Below are 14,552 nucleotides of genomic sequence, written 5' to 3' on the forward strand. Positions count from 1 at the left end.
TAGGGGGTCATTTATCCCCCCAGAGCAGCTGGGACGTGTAGTCCCTCGCGCACGGGCCGCGCTCAACGGCCAACGGCTGCAGTCACCCGCCGCCCGCTCCTCGGGGCGGCGCCGCGGCGCCATCTTGTGCCGTAAGCGGCTGCGGCCGCGGCTCTGTGCCGGCATGGGGCCGGCACGGCGCGTCCTGCTCCTCGGCGAGGGCAACTTTTCTTTCGCGGCCGCCCTCTGCGAAAGCGACCCCGCCGCCCGCTTCGTGGCCACCTGCTACGAGAGCGAGGAGGCGGTGTCCGGCCGGGCGTTGGCGGCCCGAAACATCCGGCGGCTGCGGGAGAGAGGTGAGGCGACGCGGCGGGGCCGTCTCCTCGCCTGGAGGTGCGCTGAGCAGCAGTTGCTTTGGTTTAGTTTTGGTTTCCATTCACAATATGTATGCCCAGAAGTCGAAATTGTGCTGCAGGTCGACAGTTTTAACAGCCCGATTTAGGCCTCCCTTTAATGCAGTTTAGTCATTGACTTGGTTTGAAAACCTGCCATAACTTAAAAGTTCTTATGCTTCTTTTTGCATGCCTTGGAGGAGCTGAAGTTCTGTTTTCTGTGGACTGCACAAAATTGAAGGACTACTTTTTACCATCCGACAGACTGTTTTCATGTGTTTATTTCAACTTCCCACACTGTGGAAGAAAAGCTGGAGTGGTGAAGAACAGAGAGTTGCTTGCCCAGTTCTTCTCCAGGTGAGTAGAGTTTGTTTTGTTTTGTTTTGTTTTCAAATTGCTATGAAATGGCTTTCTAGCCCCTCTCCTGGTGTTTCACTAGCACTACACAAATTCTGAATGCATTAGCATTTTTTTCTTATTGCCTGGTTTTCCTTCTAGCTGTGCAGAAGTGCTGGCAGAGGAAGGTGAGGTCCATGTGGCGCTTTGCAGTGGGCAGGGTGGGACACCTGCTGATCGACCAAGGAGAGAGTGGCACAACAGCTGGCAAATAGTGGCGGTCGCGGCAGGAGCCAGATTTATCCTGAGTGATGTTCGTCCCTTCAATGCAGAGAGTATTCATGGATATAAATGTACAGGCTACAGGTAACCGTTAGGTGACAATACTCAAATATTGAAACTAATGCTTTCATGAAGGCTGGTATCATCATATTTTCTTTCAGTCTGTTGTTTCTTGAAGAGAGAGAAACTGGATTTGTATTCCTTAAAATAGCTACCAGTCTCTTTTGTCTCTAAGGAGAATAGCTAAGATTAAAATTTAAGCAGCTTGAGAAAGTATCCTTCAGAAATAAGGTTATTTTAGGATATTAAAGGTTCTAGTGGTCACTGTTAGAACAAATGTCAGCCTTGCCCCGCAGGCAAGAAGCGGGGGACTGTGGTATGTGTTTCTGCATTGCAGACGATCACAGAATCATAGCCTCAATGTTGGTATGAATGTCTGGAGATATTCCTATCCTGCAGCCCAAAGCATGATCGGGTATAGCACGTTTCTTAGAGCTATATCCCATTGGATTTTGGGCATCTCCAAGGATGGAGATTCCAGGACCTCTCTGGATAAGCTCTTCTGTTTTTTGATCACACACACAGTAAAAATAGATTGAGTAGCATTTTGCTCACCTCCTAACGTGAGCTGGCATTCAGAAATAGTGTTTTTAGTGTTGTGGTCAGTAGGTCTCTTCAGGTTATCTCTGTCACCATGCGCACTTCTGGCAGATTAAGTATACAAATATATCAACGACTTTGTTATGGTTTTATATATTGACAGAAGTCAAGATAAATCTTTCAGTGTGGACGGAGCTTTAAACCACATTTTCACACGAAGCACTCCACTTCTACATCTCAAACCTATGGTTTGCCAGATGGAACTGGGAAGCAGAAGAGTTTCTTTTCAAGTACCACAAATGCTTGTGGATAAGATTAACAGGTAAGTATTATAATTAGCAAGTGTTTGGCAGTAACATGCACTCTCAGCATACATGACCAACTTAGCCATGTACCAAATGGAGTCTATAATTTGTCATGTTGTTTTCCACAGGGGTTTCCTAGAACGCAATTCAGAGCATCCAGTAAGAACAGTCAAGAAGCAGCTCACTGCAGTGCTCAGCCAAACCTTTCCAATACAAAGCATTGACTGCTCCCTTTCTTTGCTACACAAAGGTCACATTGGTGGTGTTTGTCACTCAAATGTGTTTTGGATCATTCCCAAGCCAGAGCAGAATGCAAGCACTGAACAAATGGCTCATGGACTGGCAAACGCAGTGTTATTTTTCCACACTGATTTTTGCAAGAATGCAGATGAAAATGGCTGCATGAAGGTACAAGAGGGTAACCTCATTTCAGAACAGTATTTCCTTAGGCCTTCCCTGCTGCCCTATGTTCAGACACTAATAGAAAGAGCCACCTTTCTGCCTGAGACGCTTTATGTTATTTGTGGCCCTGTCTTCAGGAAGTGCCCTATCTCTCCCCACTCTCTGCCTGTTTTTCATGAGGCGGTGTTTGTAGGTGCAGTTGATAGGGGTATGGAGAGCGGTTTTATGCAGATGCTGGTGGATGCCATTAGAAGCGGCATATATTTGCTTCACCAGACTGCTTCTGGGTGTAAATTGACCATTACTCTGCAGGAAGCAACAAACTTTGAAAGAACAGAACTAAATGGCTTTGCTGCTTCTGAAAGTCAGATTACTAAAATTCAACACACCGTTTGTGTGGAAATGGATGCTTTAGGCTCCTGTGAAAAGGGTTGGTGTGTGGGAACTGTGGGCATGGCTTGTGGTGGAGCAAAGAGCGGTGGTTTGGTGGTTGTGTTTGCGTCATTGAATCTGGACCTCTTAGCTATGCTGATCTGTGGAATAGCTGACTGGCGGATGCTCTGGACATCGGATGAGCGCTTCCTCAGTCAGTTTCTCGGGGGAGAGTTAAGGCTTTTTAAGAGTTTTTCTCTCTATCCGCCTTCTTATGTGCATGATGTCAGCTTTTGGGTTCCTGAGAGTGAACAGTTTGATGAAGTTGCTTTCCACACCATTGCCAGGCAGGTGTCACGTGAAACAGTCGTATCCATCCAGTTAATTGACAGCTTCCAGCATTCAGAGACTGCACGGAAGAGCCTCTGCTACAGACTGACCTATCAGTCCTGCGACAAGGCACTGAGCTGCCAGGATGCAGCAGAGATGCAGCTACTGTTTCGGAAGGAGATACAGCGATACTTACATGTAACTCTTCGGTAAAGTATTGCAGGCTGCCTGCAGCCTCTTCAGCAGCACCCGCAAGTATTGCTGGTCTGAAAATGTGGACTGCATTTGTTGGACCTAACACTGTGTGTTGTTGCCAGGCCTTTTGTAAAGGTGCTGTGGACCGATTTCATGCATCTGCATGCATTTTAAATGTGGACATTCCTGTTAGAAGTAACAAAGACCCTGTGTTTACTTATTTTCTGTGTCAGTAATGCAATCTATTCTTTTTTAAGTAGCAACTTTTACAAGGTTTCTATAATAGGAATAACTGGAATTCATTCACTTACTCATGCCAAATCACTGTTCCTAGTGCTGCTTATGTTCACCCGTGCCTTTCGGTGATGGCTGCTGTATCGAGTCTACCAAACCTGAGCTTTTTAAGTTGTGCGAAGCGGTTGTCGTAGAATCATTGAATCGTTAAGGTTAGAAGGGACCTCTAGAGATCATCTAGTCCGAACGGTCAGCTAGAGCATGTTACACAGGATTGTGTCCAAGCGGGATTTGAAGATCTGCAGGGAAGGAGATTGCGCAACCTCTCTTGGCAACCTGTTCCCATGCTCTGTCACCCTCACTGTCAAGAAACAGGGGACTTTGAGCACTAAACAAGTCTTGCAGCAGGTACTAGGTCATATCAGTGCCCGCTGTTTGCCAGGTCTGCTCAGTGCAGCTCTCTCCGGGAGAAGGAGGGCCAGTGTGGGATAGACCCCATACAGCTCCATCCCCATTCACTGGTAGGTTATAGGATAGTGATAGTTTTATTAATGGCTAATATAGACAGTAAATATTAATGATAATTCTATGATTAGATTCCAGGAGATAGTAGCATTTAAAAAGCTGTTCTCTGAGATGCTGTCTAATAGCTACAAGAGAAATAGTAATAGCTACAATAGAAATGAATAGCCATGATGATGTAAATCTAGTCATAGATTTTATTAGGGAATCTACTCGTTTCTGTGAGGTACGTGTATAAAGAGCTACACTGGATCCTTGTCAGTCTTTTAATTAGCGGCTTGTGAAAGGTTACTGATCACTCTAATAGTAATTACCACGGTGCTGTCGCTGCGTGCCCTTAGAGGGCTGCCTTCGGACGAGCGCCTTCCCCGCGGCGCGGGGCTGCGGCCGGCGGGGGGCGCCCTGACGGCCCCGCGCAGCCGGCAGCGCCCGTGCCCACACCTGGCATGGCGGCCGCCGGCTTCGGCTTGTCTCGGGGGAGGGCGCGGGCGCCCGGCTGCCCGGACTCAGCATGGCGGCCAAGGGGGCCCGGCAGCGGCCGCGGGCGGGCGGCGGTGAAGCGGCTCGGCCGCGGGCGGAGGCTGCGAGCGGCGACGAGGCCCGGGGGGAGTAGGTGGCGGGCGGCGGGGGCGCCGGCAGCGGCGGCGGGCAGAAAGGGAGGGGCGCGTGCCGGCTCCCCGGGCTGTGCGCAGGCGTCACGCGGCAGGAGGGGTAACCGCCTCCCAGGGGTCAGCAACGGTTGCGCGGGGTCAGCAACCGCCGCGAGGGGCGAGTAACGGTCTCCCGGGGGTCTGGCACTGCCGTCCGCGGGCATAACTGCTTTCGGGGGTCAGCAACCGTCTCCTGGGGCGGGGGCGGTCCAGAGAACGAGTGTTATTTCGGACGGTTTTTTCTCGGGTGATTTCTCGGATTTGCGTGGTGAGGTACCGCAGTGGGCATCCTGGAGCTTGGCACACTCGGTGGAAGTGGGTTTCCTCGGCGTGTCCAAAGCAGCTTTTGCTCCTCATGGCACCACAGCAGGCAGTGCCTGCCCCTCTGCCTCTGTGCTGGAGGGATGTCATGTCTGTGCTGGATGAGGTCATGTGAGGTTGGCTTTTAGGGGTGGGCTGGGTGCAGGAACTTTGCTGCTCTGTGGCATTGTGGGATGATACGGGGAGGGAGCTGTGGGGCCCACAGAGAGAGCAGTAAATAGAAGTGCCATCTGTACCCACCGAATGCTCTAAATGAGCTTTCCATCATGGTGGGAATTAAGGAGGTGCAAACATGCTTAGAGCAGCAAGGTCTGAAAGGAAGAGAATGATTCACAAGTGTTGGCCAAGGCAGTGTTTTCAGAGTTTAAAAAAAAAAAAAAAAAAAGGCTGTTCCTTGGTTACTTGGAGAGCTATAAAGGCTCTTTCTGGTTAATTCTTTGTTGAGGGACACCTCACTACTCTTAGTCCTGTTACTGAGACTTCCTAATGTATGTTTATATATGTCTTTTGTGCTAGACCATCTGGAAACAAAACAGGACAAGTCTGGGCCCCTGAAGGATCTACAGCCTTCAAGTGTCTCATCTCAGCCAGGTTCTGTGCTGCTCTCTTAAGCAACATCTCAGATTGCGATGAGACATTTAACTACTGGGAACCGGTAAGTGGCAGTTTCTCCTTGGAGCAATCTGAGAGTTTGTAATCAGTCCATACAAAGGTAGCTTTTTCTAAAACCTGTTTCCAATCTGTGTTTTTCAAAGAAAAATATTCGAGGATTCAATATTGGGAAGTGCAAAGCTGCAGACTTCATTTGATCCACTTTGGTTTGTTTGTTTGTTTTTGATCACCTCTGTAGACACACTACCTCATTTATGGGAAGGGATTCCAGACATGGGAATACTCTCCAGCCTATGCCATCCGCTCCTATGGTTACTTGTGGCTTCATGCGTTACCAGCCTTGTTCCATGCTAGAGTTCTACAAACTAATAAGGTAAATGAGACATATTAAGGCTTCTCTTGTGAGAAACTAACATGCTTTTAGTGTCGGTTAAACAGTTGCTTTCTCTGTTGTCAGTGATAATAAGTGATAACAAAACTACTGAAAATGCATTCTACCTGGTGAGCTTTTGTCATGCTGTGAAAGTTTTTCTTCACCTGTATCCAGAGGCATCTGTGGTGTTACATGTTATTTGGATATCTGGAGTGAATTTGTTTTTGCAAATATTTTTCTTTACAGTCTTCCAGAATTGGGAGATAGCACCAGTCGGTTCAGTGCACTGTGTTCACTTTATTTGCTGTAAAGGGCATCAGGATTAGAGGGCTAGCCCTTGAGCTGTTGGGAGCTTTTGCCATCCCTTGGTCTGCAGTCTGGGTCTACAAGAATAGGCTCAGTCACTGCTGTTAAATTTGCTCCATCTGGTTCAGACCTTTTGTTCTTGGGACCTGTTTGATACCACCAGGTACATCAGCTTTATTGTGAACCTTGTTCTGACTTGGGTGCCTCTCCTAGGTTCTTATCTTCTATTTCCTCCGATGCTTCCTGGCCTTCCTGAGCTGCGTTTGTGAACTCTATTTCTATAAGTGAGTATAGGAAGGTGACTGCTGTGAGTCTTTTCAAGCATTGTGAATAACACATTCAATTCCTGCCACAGAAAACATATTCTTACGCCCATATGTGAATATGTCTCCTAGACTGGGTTGTTTCACAATCAAGCTTAAAGATATATGTCTATTAAGGCAACTTAATGAAATATTTTTTGGAGTTTCACTGCTAGGACAAAATTGTAGTCTGAGATTCACCACCCACTTCTCCACTGCAGTGTTTTGCTTGGCTACCCCACTTCTCACTGATATCAGCAAGTAGGGTGGGTGTCTTGTAAACTGAGCTCTGCTGGAAGGAGACTGGTGCTGTGTATGTTTATCGTGGTGATTTTTGGTGGGAGGCATTTATGGTTTCCCTCTGTGGTGTATTTGCCAGTAGTGTCTACATCCACTAAATGCAGTAATCTGAACAGGCAATTGTTTTATTTAAGCTAGGTATTTATTTATGCTGCACGTCCTTTTATTTGTGCCTTTCGAGCCCTTACCTTGAATGAAGCTGATATATCTTGAGCTATGACTATCTGAAATCCCAGGCCAGTGGTGACCTTGCTGGTTTGCAGATTGCCTTTGGGGCTGAGAAATGGGAGCCATCCAGATTAAAGCTTTGGGGATGCTCCAGGAATTGCTTGTGGCTCTGCATGCGTTGAGTATTGTGCTTTTCTGTATTGAAGACTTTTCAGTGGTCTCTAATTCTCCCTTGCTTCCTTAGGGCTGTGTGCAAGAAATTTGGACTACATGTGAGTCGGCTGATGTTGGCATTCTTAGTCCTCAGCACTGGAATGTTCTGCTCATCTGCAGGTAAGTCTCTTAATCAGTGAGCCTAACTAATAATGATTTTGTCCAGAGGAACCAAGTGCAGGTCCAGAGAGAAGAAAATCCACAGCACAATCTCTCTAGCAGCCAGTGCCTTGTACTAGATAGTTTGCTGTACTGCATTGCAGGTATTTCTTGCAGCAGGTGTGGAGACAGAATAGCTCTTGACTGAGATGGTTTCCTGCATCCCTTTCTTTTATCTTTCCTCTTGCAGGCATATTTATTTTTACTGCAGCTTCCAGTCTGGATGCAGTGGAGCCAAGATTATTGACCTGCCTTCTTTAAACAGTGCTTAATCTGAGGAGGGAAAGCCATGTTTTTTTTGGATAGTAATTTGCCTTTGTGTCCTGTCTCTTTTATCTAGCTGTGCCTTTCTGCTAAGTAAACTGCTGAAACTCTTGTAAACTTAGCTATGATTTTCCAGAGCTTAGGAGTTTTAAGAGCTTCCAGTGAAGCATCCCAGGCTCCATGGAAACCGTAAGAGATGTTTAGCCTCACCTTGGACTTGTGCATTCTCTAACTGTAGAGAAGGTGTGTTAACCCCTTTCTTTCTTTGTGTTGCAGCTTTCCTCCCAAGCAGTTTCTGCATGTACACCACCATGATTGCTATGACTGGCTGGTATATGGATAAGACCTCTGTAGCTGTGTTGGCGGTGGCTGCAGGAGCCCTTGTGGCCTGGCCCTTCAGTGCAGCCCTTGGGTAAGAGAGGGATGCTAAGAAGTTTTGTACTTTCTCAAATATTTGTTGCCTGGCTGAGGGGAATGTAGTTGCACAGGGTTGGAGGAACCACAGCCTTATTTCTTCACCTTTGGGCTGCTTAGGTTTGGGAGGATTTCCTGACCCTAATATGTGGAACAGACCTGAGCCAAATGAGTGAAACTGGGACTAGTAGACCCCAGTGAAGTGATGATTCTCGCCAAGTTACTGCCTCCCTTGCTTCAAAGAGATAGAAAATCTCGTGGTGGGGCAAGGTAAAGGCTCCATTTAATGCCTGCTCTCTCTTTCAGCCTTCCTATTGCCTTTGACTTGCTAATCATGAAGCAGAGGTGGAAAAGCTTCCTAAATTGGTGTGTGGTGTCATTGATCATGTTTCTGGTAAGTCCCTGTAATATGTCAAAGAAAGAACGGATTTGGCTTGCAATGAGTGGAAGAGTAGTTTCGTAAACAAAATCACATAAAGTTTTTGGGCTATACAGCTGAGAGCTTGTGACGCTGCATACATTATAGAAACTTTCTTGCAGGTGCCCTTGGTAATTGTGGACAGCTATTACTATGGGAAGCTGGTAGTTGCGCCTCTCAACATTGTCTTATACAATGTCTTCACCTCTCATGGACCTGATCTGTATGGTGAGTTTAAGATAACGCCACAGGAAGGAAAATGTTGATTTTCTTGCTATTGTCAAGGGACAGACCTAGCAGGTATTGCTTGCTGGTCTTATTTTGGACATAGGCAAAAGGATGAACAGCTTGCCACCTCCAGAAAGTGTCAGTTTTCACTTTTTGCCACGGGGTGTCTCTCTCGAGTTGGGAATCTGTGGAACATTATCACATTTCCCACTGGGTTTCAAGTGCCTTAAGTTAAGCTGGTTTTAGTTTCAAAGTTCTGTAAATCATCATGAGATGTCTCAACAACCCTGCATCACAACAGAGAACTGTCTGGTAGCAACATGAATGCAACAGGCACAAATGAAGTTGTTTAATACAGTTTGGGTTTGCCACAGTGTGCAGTCACTTTTACATTTTGCTTTCTGGGTGTTTCTTTCAGAGTGGTTATTTATAATAAAGAATTGAGTCATTCATCATATATTTGAAAAATGCTGGTTACACACTTGGATCAATTGCCAATTTAATTAAGCCAAGGAAAGAGAGACATGATCTGCATGTGTATGTGCATGTGTGTATGTGTTGGCTTTAATCCTGTTCTTGGCTTTTCTTGTACCCCTCAGTGAGGATGCAGAGCTTTGAGGAAACGTGCAGCAGTGCAGGACCCATCATTATTTCAGGTCACATAGGTCTCTGCAGACTCCCTAGTTCCACACTGTGCTTTGGGAATGGTCTTGATTATTTGACAGTATGTGGCCTGGGCTCTGCTGGCAAGTAGCATCCAATGTTACTGTAAAAGTATCCTTCAGGCTCTACAGAAGGAAGAAAGGTTAACTCATTCCACATGCTTCTCTGGCGATCTTAATGGATGCAAATCAAATTTGAGTCACATAGGCTACACTGGATCTCCTTGTTTCTTTTGGACAACAGAATGGAAGAGAAAAAAAAAATCAAATGACCTTCTGACAATGACAAGCATCAGAGTCCAGAAAAAGCAAAGATAATATTTAGGCTCCTTCCTCTATAAGCCCTTCATAAAGCTTATGAACTTTTCCCCTTTTTTGGGCTTAGGCAATATAAAAGTTATCTCTACTTTCCAGAGCTGAACACAGAGTGAAAGAAATGCCTTTCCTAAGCTTGCAAAGTGAGTCAGTAGCAAGTACGGGATTAACGTTTCATTCCATATGGTTTTTATGTTAGCAAAAATTCCAGATTGATGTATACAACATCATTTCAGACATATAGTTACATGTAGGAATAAGTGCCATGAGAAATAAGTAAGCCGATAGCCTCAACAAAATTTAAAAAGGGGTTAGAAATATTTATGGATATCAAGGGCAGTCAGAGTTGTCATCGTCAATAATAATGTCAAATTCAGAATGGATATTAAACCTCATGCTCTAGGGTTTAGGATAATCTCCTAGTGTTGGAGACCAGGATAATATCTAATCTGCAAGCAAACCATCTGCCTATCATGCGATTTCCTGGTGGTAGCCTTTCAGGATACTAGGTGACCCAGATCTTAGGTCTGAATCCTTCTGGTGAAGCCATAGCCTTTGTTTGGGGGCTGCCGCTTCACTAAGTTGCTCATACCTGTAGTGCTAGAGTCAGAGGAAGAGTTTATTATGTTTCTAGCGGAGTTTGAGAGGGACTTTTTGCTGGAGGAGACTTCAGGGTGTCCTAGGGAACAGGGTCTCCACCATCTCTGTAGTCTGTTTCAACTCTAGCAAGGTTTTCTGGGAGGGGTTCGCCAGTGATTGGTGGAGGCTTTCTGCAGCAGTGTCCTGCAGGCTGTATTTGGAAGCTCCCTTGAAGCCTGTTTTGGGGGGTGCTGAGTGGTGGCTTGTTCACTGTGCTGTGGCACAACAGTGATGGCTGCCATGCTGTGGTTCTTCGTCTCTGCAGGAAGGCACCAAAGCCTCTTGCTGTGAATCACTGTAATGGAGACTCCAGGCTTTTTGTCTCATGGGGTTTGGCATGGGCTCTTCCATGACCTTTTTTATACACTAGTGCATGAAGTGTTTCCAGCATGCTCCAGGGACGAATGTATTCTGAAGTGTTTTATTCATAGTGACATTTGTATAACATCCTTGGGCTAATAAAAGAGCCTAACCAAAACTGCTCTTTTATGCAGTGTGGTCAGGACAACACTGTGTGTTTAGAGAGCCCTTCTGGCTTTGGAACAGGGATTTCCCAACTTTCGTGTGATGGGAGCTGAAGCTGGTGAAGATTGCAGTCATCGACCTGTATCTTCACTGTAATCACCACACTATCTTTTCTTTGCCTCAGGTTGGAGTCCTAAAGGCAAGGCTGGATTTCTTCTTTTTTCCTTTAGCAGTATACTCCTTCTGGATAAACACCATCTGTGCAAAGAATATTTCCCCTTGTGGTTATTAGCTTTCTATAGTCAAGAGAAAGTAGCTTCTAAGAAGACATTCCTGAGCCTGATTCTGTGGCTTTGTGGTGTTTTTGTGTGCGTACATGCTAAGAACACGCAATTGGTGACACAGCTTGTGCCCTGCTTCCTGTGATGAGAGGTTTGCCTATGATTTGCAATGCTGTGGCATTTCAGGAAACTTTCTTCAGCTCATGCCTGGCCATAACTGAAAGTACTGGAATTGGAACTCTTTATATGACACCTTGCTCTGTTGAATCCTGGTCACTAAGTAGAATGAAAATAAATCAAATGCAGAAAACCGGCTGTTGATTATACTAGGACTGCATCAAAATTGTTTAGAATGAGCAGTGACTCATGATCAGATTATTGTGGTTTAATTACTACTTAAAAACTGAGCTGCAGCTTTGGTATGTTTGCAGGCTTTTAACCTGTGGCAAATATTGGACAGTTTAAGCCTGTTTTACAACATCTCTGTTTTGTGCCAAGTTGCTCTCACCATTGCTGTGGTTGAGCTGCAGCATCATGGCTTGTTAAGCCCTATAAATAATCAATTTATATTACTAATCGCCAATTTATGTCAGTTTAAGAAGACTTTTGTCTGTTCCTGGGTTCATCTGCAAGCAAGTGATTTTTTTAGTTTTTGTACTGAGAGTAGGCAAACAGCTATACAGTTCAGAACCCTGTAACTGCTTCTCGTTTTCAGTGCTAATAGGTAAAGATCCTAAAAGAACTTATGTTGCTTGGGCGGCGCCTCGGCCATTCCAGTTGCACGTTTCTGGCATTACTACTTCCACTCGTAACTGTATTTAGTTGTAGGAGCTGCAGAGGTGTTGGGTTTTCCCTGCTGCTTTTCAGTTGTCTGATTAATTTCAACATGGACCCTTTTTAAGTGGCTCTGATTGCAGGAAATTGCCGTGGCATGTGACACCTGTCACAACAGTGCAGTGATTAAAGCCCCCGCGTGTCATTTATCAACTGATTGAGCTAATCACACAGAGAAAGTGGCAAATGTGCAGAGAGGAACTGGCATTGCTCATTGTTTAGGGTTTTAAGCATCTTGAGATGAGAGTCCAGATGAATGACAGTTGGACTAGAATTTCTGTCAATTTGCATCCTTCCAGCTTGCAACCAACACCTGTCTGTGTGTGCCAGGCAGTGGAGTTGAATTGCTACTGTTTAAAGCCACACAGCAGGAAAAAATGGAGCAGGGAATTTTTAAATAGTGTCTATTATGGGAAAGTATCAAAACTAGCATCTGGATGCACTTTAGTAGCAGTGTCTTAGTTGAAGTGTGAATGGCAGCACTTTCTGTTGTTTGGTTCTAGTACATTTTCTAGTTGTGACAGCATGGAGTATAACACCACTGATGTGCTGTAGGGTAATAATAATGTCTTAGCGTGGTGTGCTTTTAGATTATCCCTCTGTAACAAGAATGATGTTAGCTAGAATGATTGATGGATAAAATTTCCTGACTTTATCATTGTTGCTGCATAGGCTTCCGTAAGGCCAAGATGAGTTTTGTGTCACAGCTTTCTGTTGGCCAAGACTGGTGCTAGTAACTTGTGAATCATAAGCAGCGGATTTAACACTGACTATGACTCAGTGAAAAAGGAAATAAATCCCTCATGAAAAGGGAGAAAAGAAAGTCTCTAGGGTAGACATAATTGTAAGACATATGGGTACTTTGTAAGCCTGTTGGCTAGTTCCATTGTCACTGTTAGACGGTTTTCTATGCTTTGTTCCCATGATTTGTTTCCTGTGCTTTAGGTACTGAACACTGGTCCTTCTATTTCATCAACGGCTTTTTGAATTTCAATGTGGCATTTATTTTGGCTCTACTTGTCCTGCCATTGACTTGTCTCATGGAGTGCCTGCTCCAGAAATTTCATGGTGAGTGAAAGATAGCTGTGAGAACCGAGCATTCAGTTACAGTCCTTCTGTGCCATTTTTCCTGAGGAAGATTCATGCCATATGTTAAATGGCAGCAGCAGCCTCCAGGTTCATCAGTCCAGTTAGGGATCTGTTCTCTGATATTTACTGGATACATGAAGCAATAACATCGTAAACCTTGCTGAAAATATATGCTAATGGGTGTTTGCTTATATCTGTTTATTGCGTATGACTGACATACTGTCAGAAAACAGTAAAAGCCCTGTAGGAGATCCTGTCAATGCAAGACTTCTTGCTGTTCACTTAGTGTTTTTGTGCTTAACAGCAGGAGCCATTCTGCTGGGTGCTTTGTTCTTATTGTCTGTGAAATGCCTTTGGCTAAATTGTTTAACCCTGCTGTTGGCAGTAGGGAGGAGGGCAGAGACGGGAATGAAAATTGTCAGACACTGTGCAGCTCCCCTCAGCATGACTAAAATTCAGGGTAATTGTTGTTATTTTTGAATCAGTTATTTCCTGCACTGGGCAGAAGGTACCTGAGAGACCTCTCACGTGCTGTCATTTTTGTAATGAAGCTATGAAGGTTGCGGAAACATTAGTGACTAAACAATGACTTGAAGTGAAAGGTGGATGCAAGAGGGGAAAATAGGATAAATCTCTTACTCTTCGATTACTACTTTGCTGAGTGTATTTTTTTTCTTTCAGTTCAGAATCTGGGCCGTCCTTACTGGCTGACACTAGCTCCCATGTACATTTGGATCGTGATTTTCTTCAGTCAGCCCCACAAAGAGGAGAGGTTTCTCTTTCCCATCTATCCTCTCATCTGCCTTTGTGGTGCTGTGGCGCTCTCTGCTCTTCAGGTAAGCTCCGGTAGGATGTGTTGATTTTTAAGGAGCTCACACCTTTAGGGAGAAAAAGTGCTAGCTGGCTTTGGTAATATTGAATTCCAAAGCTTGGGAATGTCTGCAGAATGTCTGTGTCTGTTACACAGGCTGCAGCATTTACGTAGCTCCCTGTCCTGTGGGTAACTTGCCATCATCTATATCTAATCTGCTAGCTAGTGCACTTTCATTTTCATACCGTTTTTCACGGGCAGATGTTAAGTCTCTGGAAGCAAAATGCACATCATGTAAAGTGCTGAAGAGTGTGCACATTGCTGCTTTTATGAGAAAAAATGTAGTCCTTCTGTATAGGTTAATGGAAAGTGCCTGGAAAACTCTTAGCTCGCTCTGTGCAGTGATGCAGAAGTATTTGGAATTCCCCTACCTGAGTGGCATGCAGAATGAAGTAATCCGATAATCTTGGACTTTCGTGCAAACTTCTGAATAGTCCAGCAAAAAAGATCAAATGTCATGACTTTATAATGTGATCACATTAGGAACTTGTCTGGGATTGTGTCACATTATAAATGGCTGAGAGTATTTCCTTGCCACTTGTTGTTCCGTGGTGACTTTGATTTCTTGTCCCACTTGCAAGTGGGAGTTTTTGATTGCAGTTGTGACGTTACAATGCCAGTACAAATTAACATCCAAGACATGTCACAAGGATTAATAACTTGCCATAGTGCTGGGCATTCTTGGACTGTCGGGCCAGCTATAAAGGGCAGGGGTGTGT

General features: G+C 45.1%; 1 protein-coding gene across 3 annotated transcripts in view; it reads left to right on the top strand.

Annotated features, from left to right (window-relative positions):
- The first annotated feature begins 163 nt into the window (after window positions 1-163).
- Window positions 164-14,552, top strand: part of LOC104572272 (alpha-1,2-mannosyltransferase ALG9) — a 28,393-nt gene continuing 14,004 nt past the window's right edge. The window contains exons 1-13 of one of the 3 annotated variants that reach the window (XM_088527379.1): window positions 164-335; window positions 572-728; window positions 870-1,073; window positions 1,753-1,911; window positions 5,437-5,575; window positions 5,771-5,905; window positions 6,425-6,495; window positions 7,226-7,314; window positions 7,894-8,029; window positions 8,338-8,425; window positions 8,572-8,677; window positions 12,819-12,941; window positions 13,644-13,798. In XM_088527379.1, coding sequence (XP_088383505.1) covers window positions 164-335; window positions 572-728; window positions 870-1,073; window positions 1,753-1,911; window positions 5,437-5,575; window positions 5,771-5,905; window positions 6,425-6,495; window positions 7,226-7,314; window positions 7,894-8,029; window positions 8,338-8,425; window positions 8,572-8,677; window positions 12,819-12,941; window positions 13,644-13,798 — 1,734 coding nt within the window. Of the gene's footprint in view, window positions 336-571; window positions 729-869; window positions 1,074-1,752; window positions 1,912-2,022; window positions 3,403-4,460; window positions 4,559-5,436; window positions 5,576-5,770; window positions 5,906-6,424; window positions 6,496-7,225; window positions 7,315-7,893; window positions 8,030-8,337; window positions 8,426-8,571; window positions 8,678-12,818; window positions 12,942-13,643; window positions 13,799-14,552 lie in introns of those variants that run through there. The other 2 variants (XM_088527378.1, XM_010219441.2) reach the window with 2 other exon arrangements.

The sequence above is a fragment of the Tinamus guttatus genome, unplaced genomic scaffold (assembly GCF_059628265.1).
Source record: "Tinamus guttatus ecotype Peru unplaced genomic scaffold, ASM5962826v1 Tinamus_guttatus_pri_ptg000284l, whole genome shotgun sequence".
NCBI classification, from domain to species: domain Eukaryota; kingdom Metazoa; phylum Chordata; class Aves; order Tinamiformes; family Tinamidae; genus Tinamus; species Tinamus guttatus.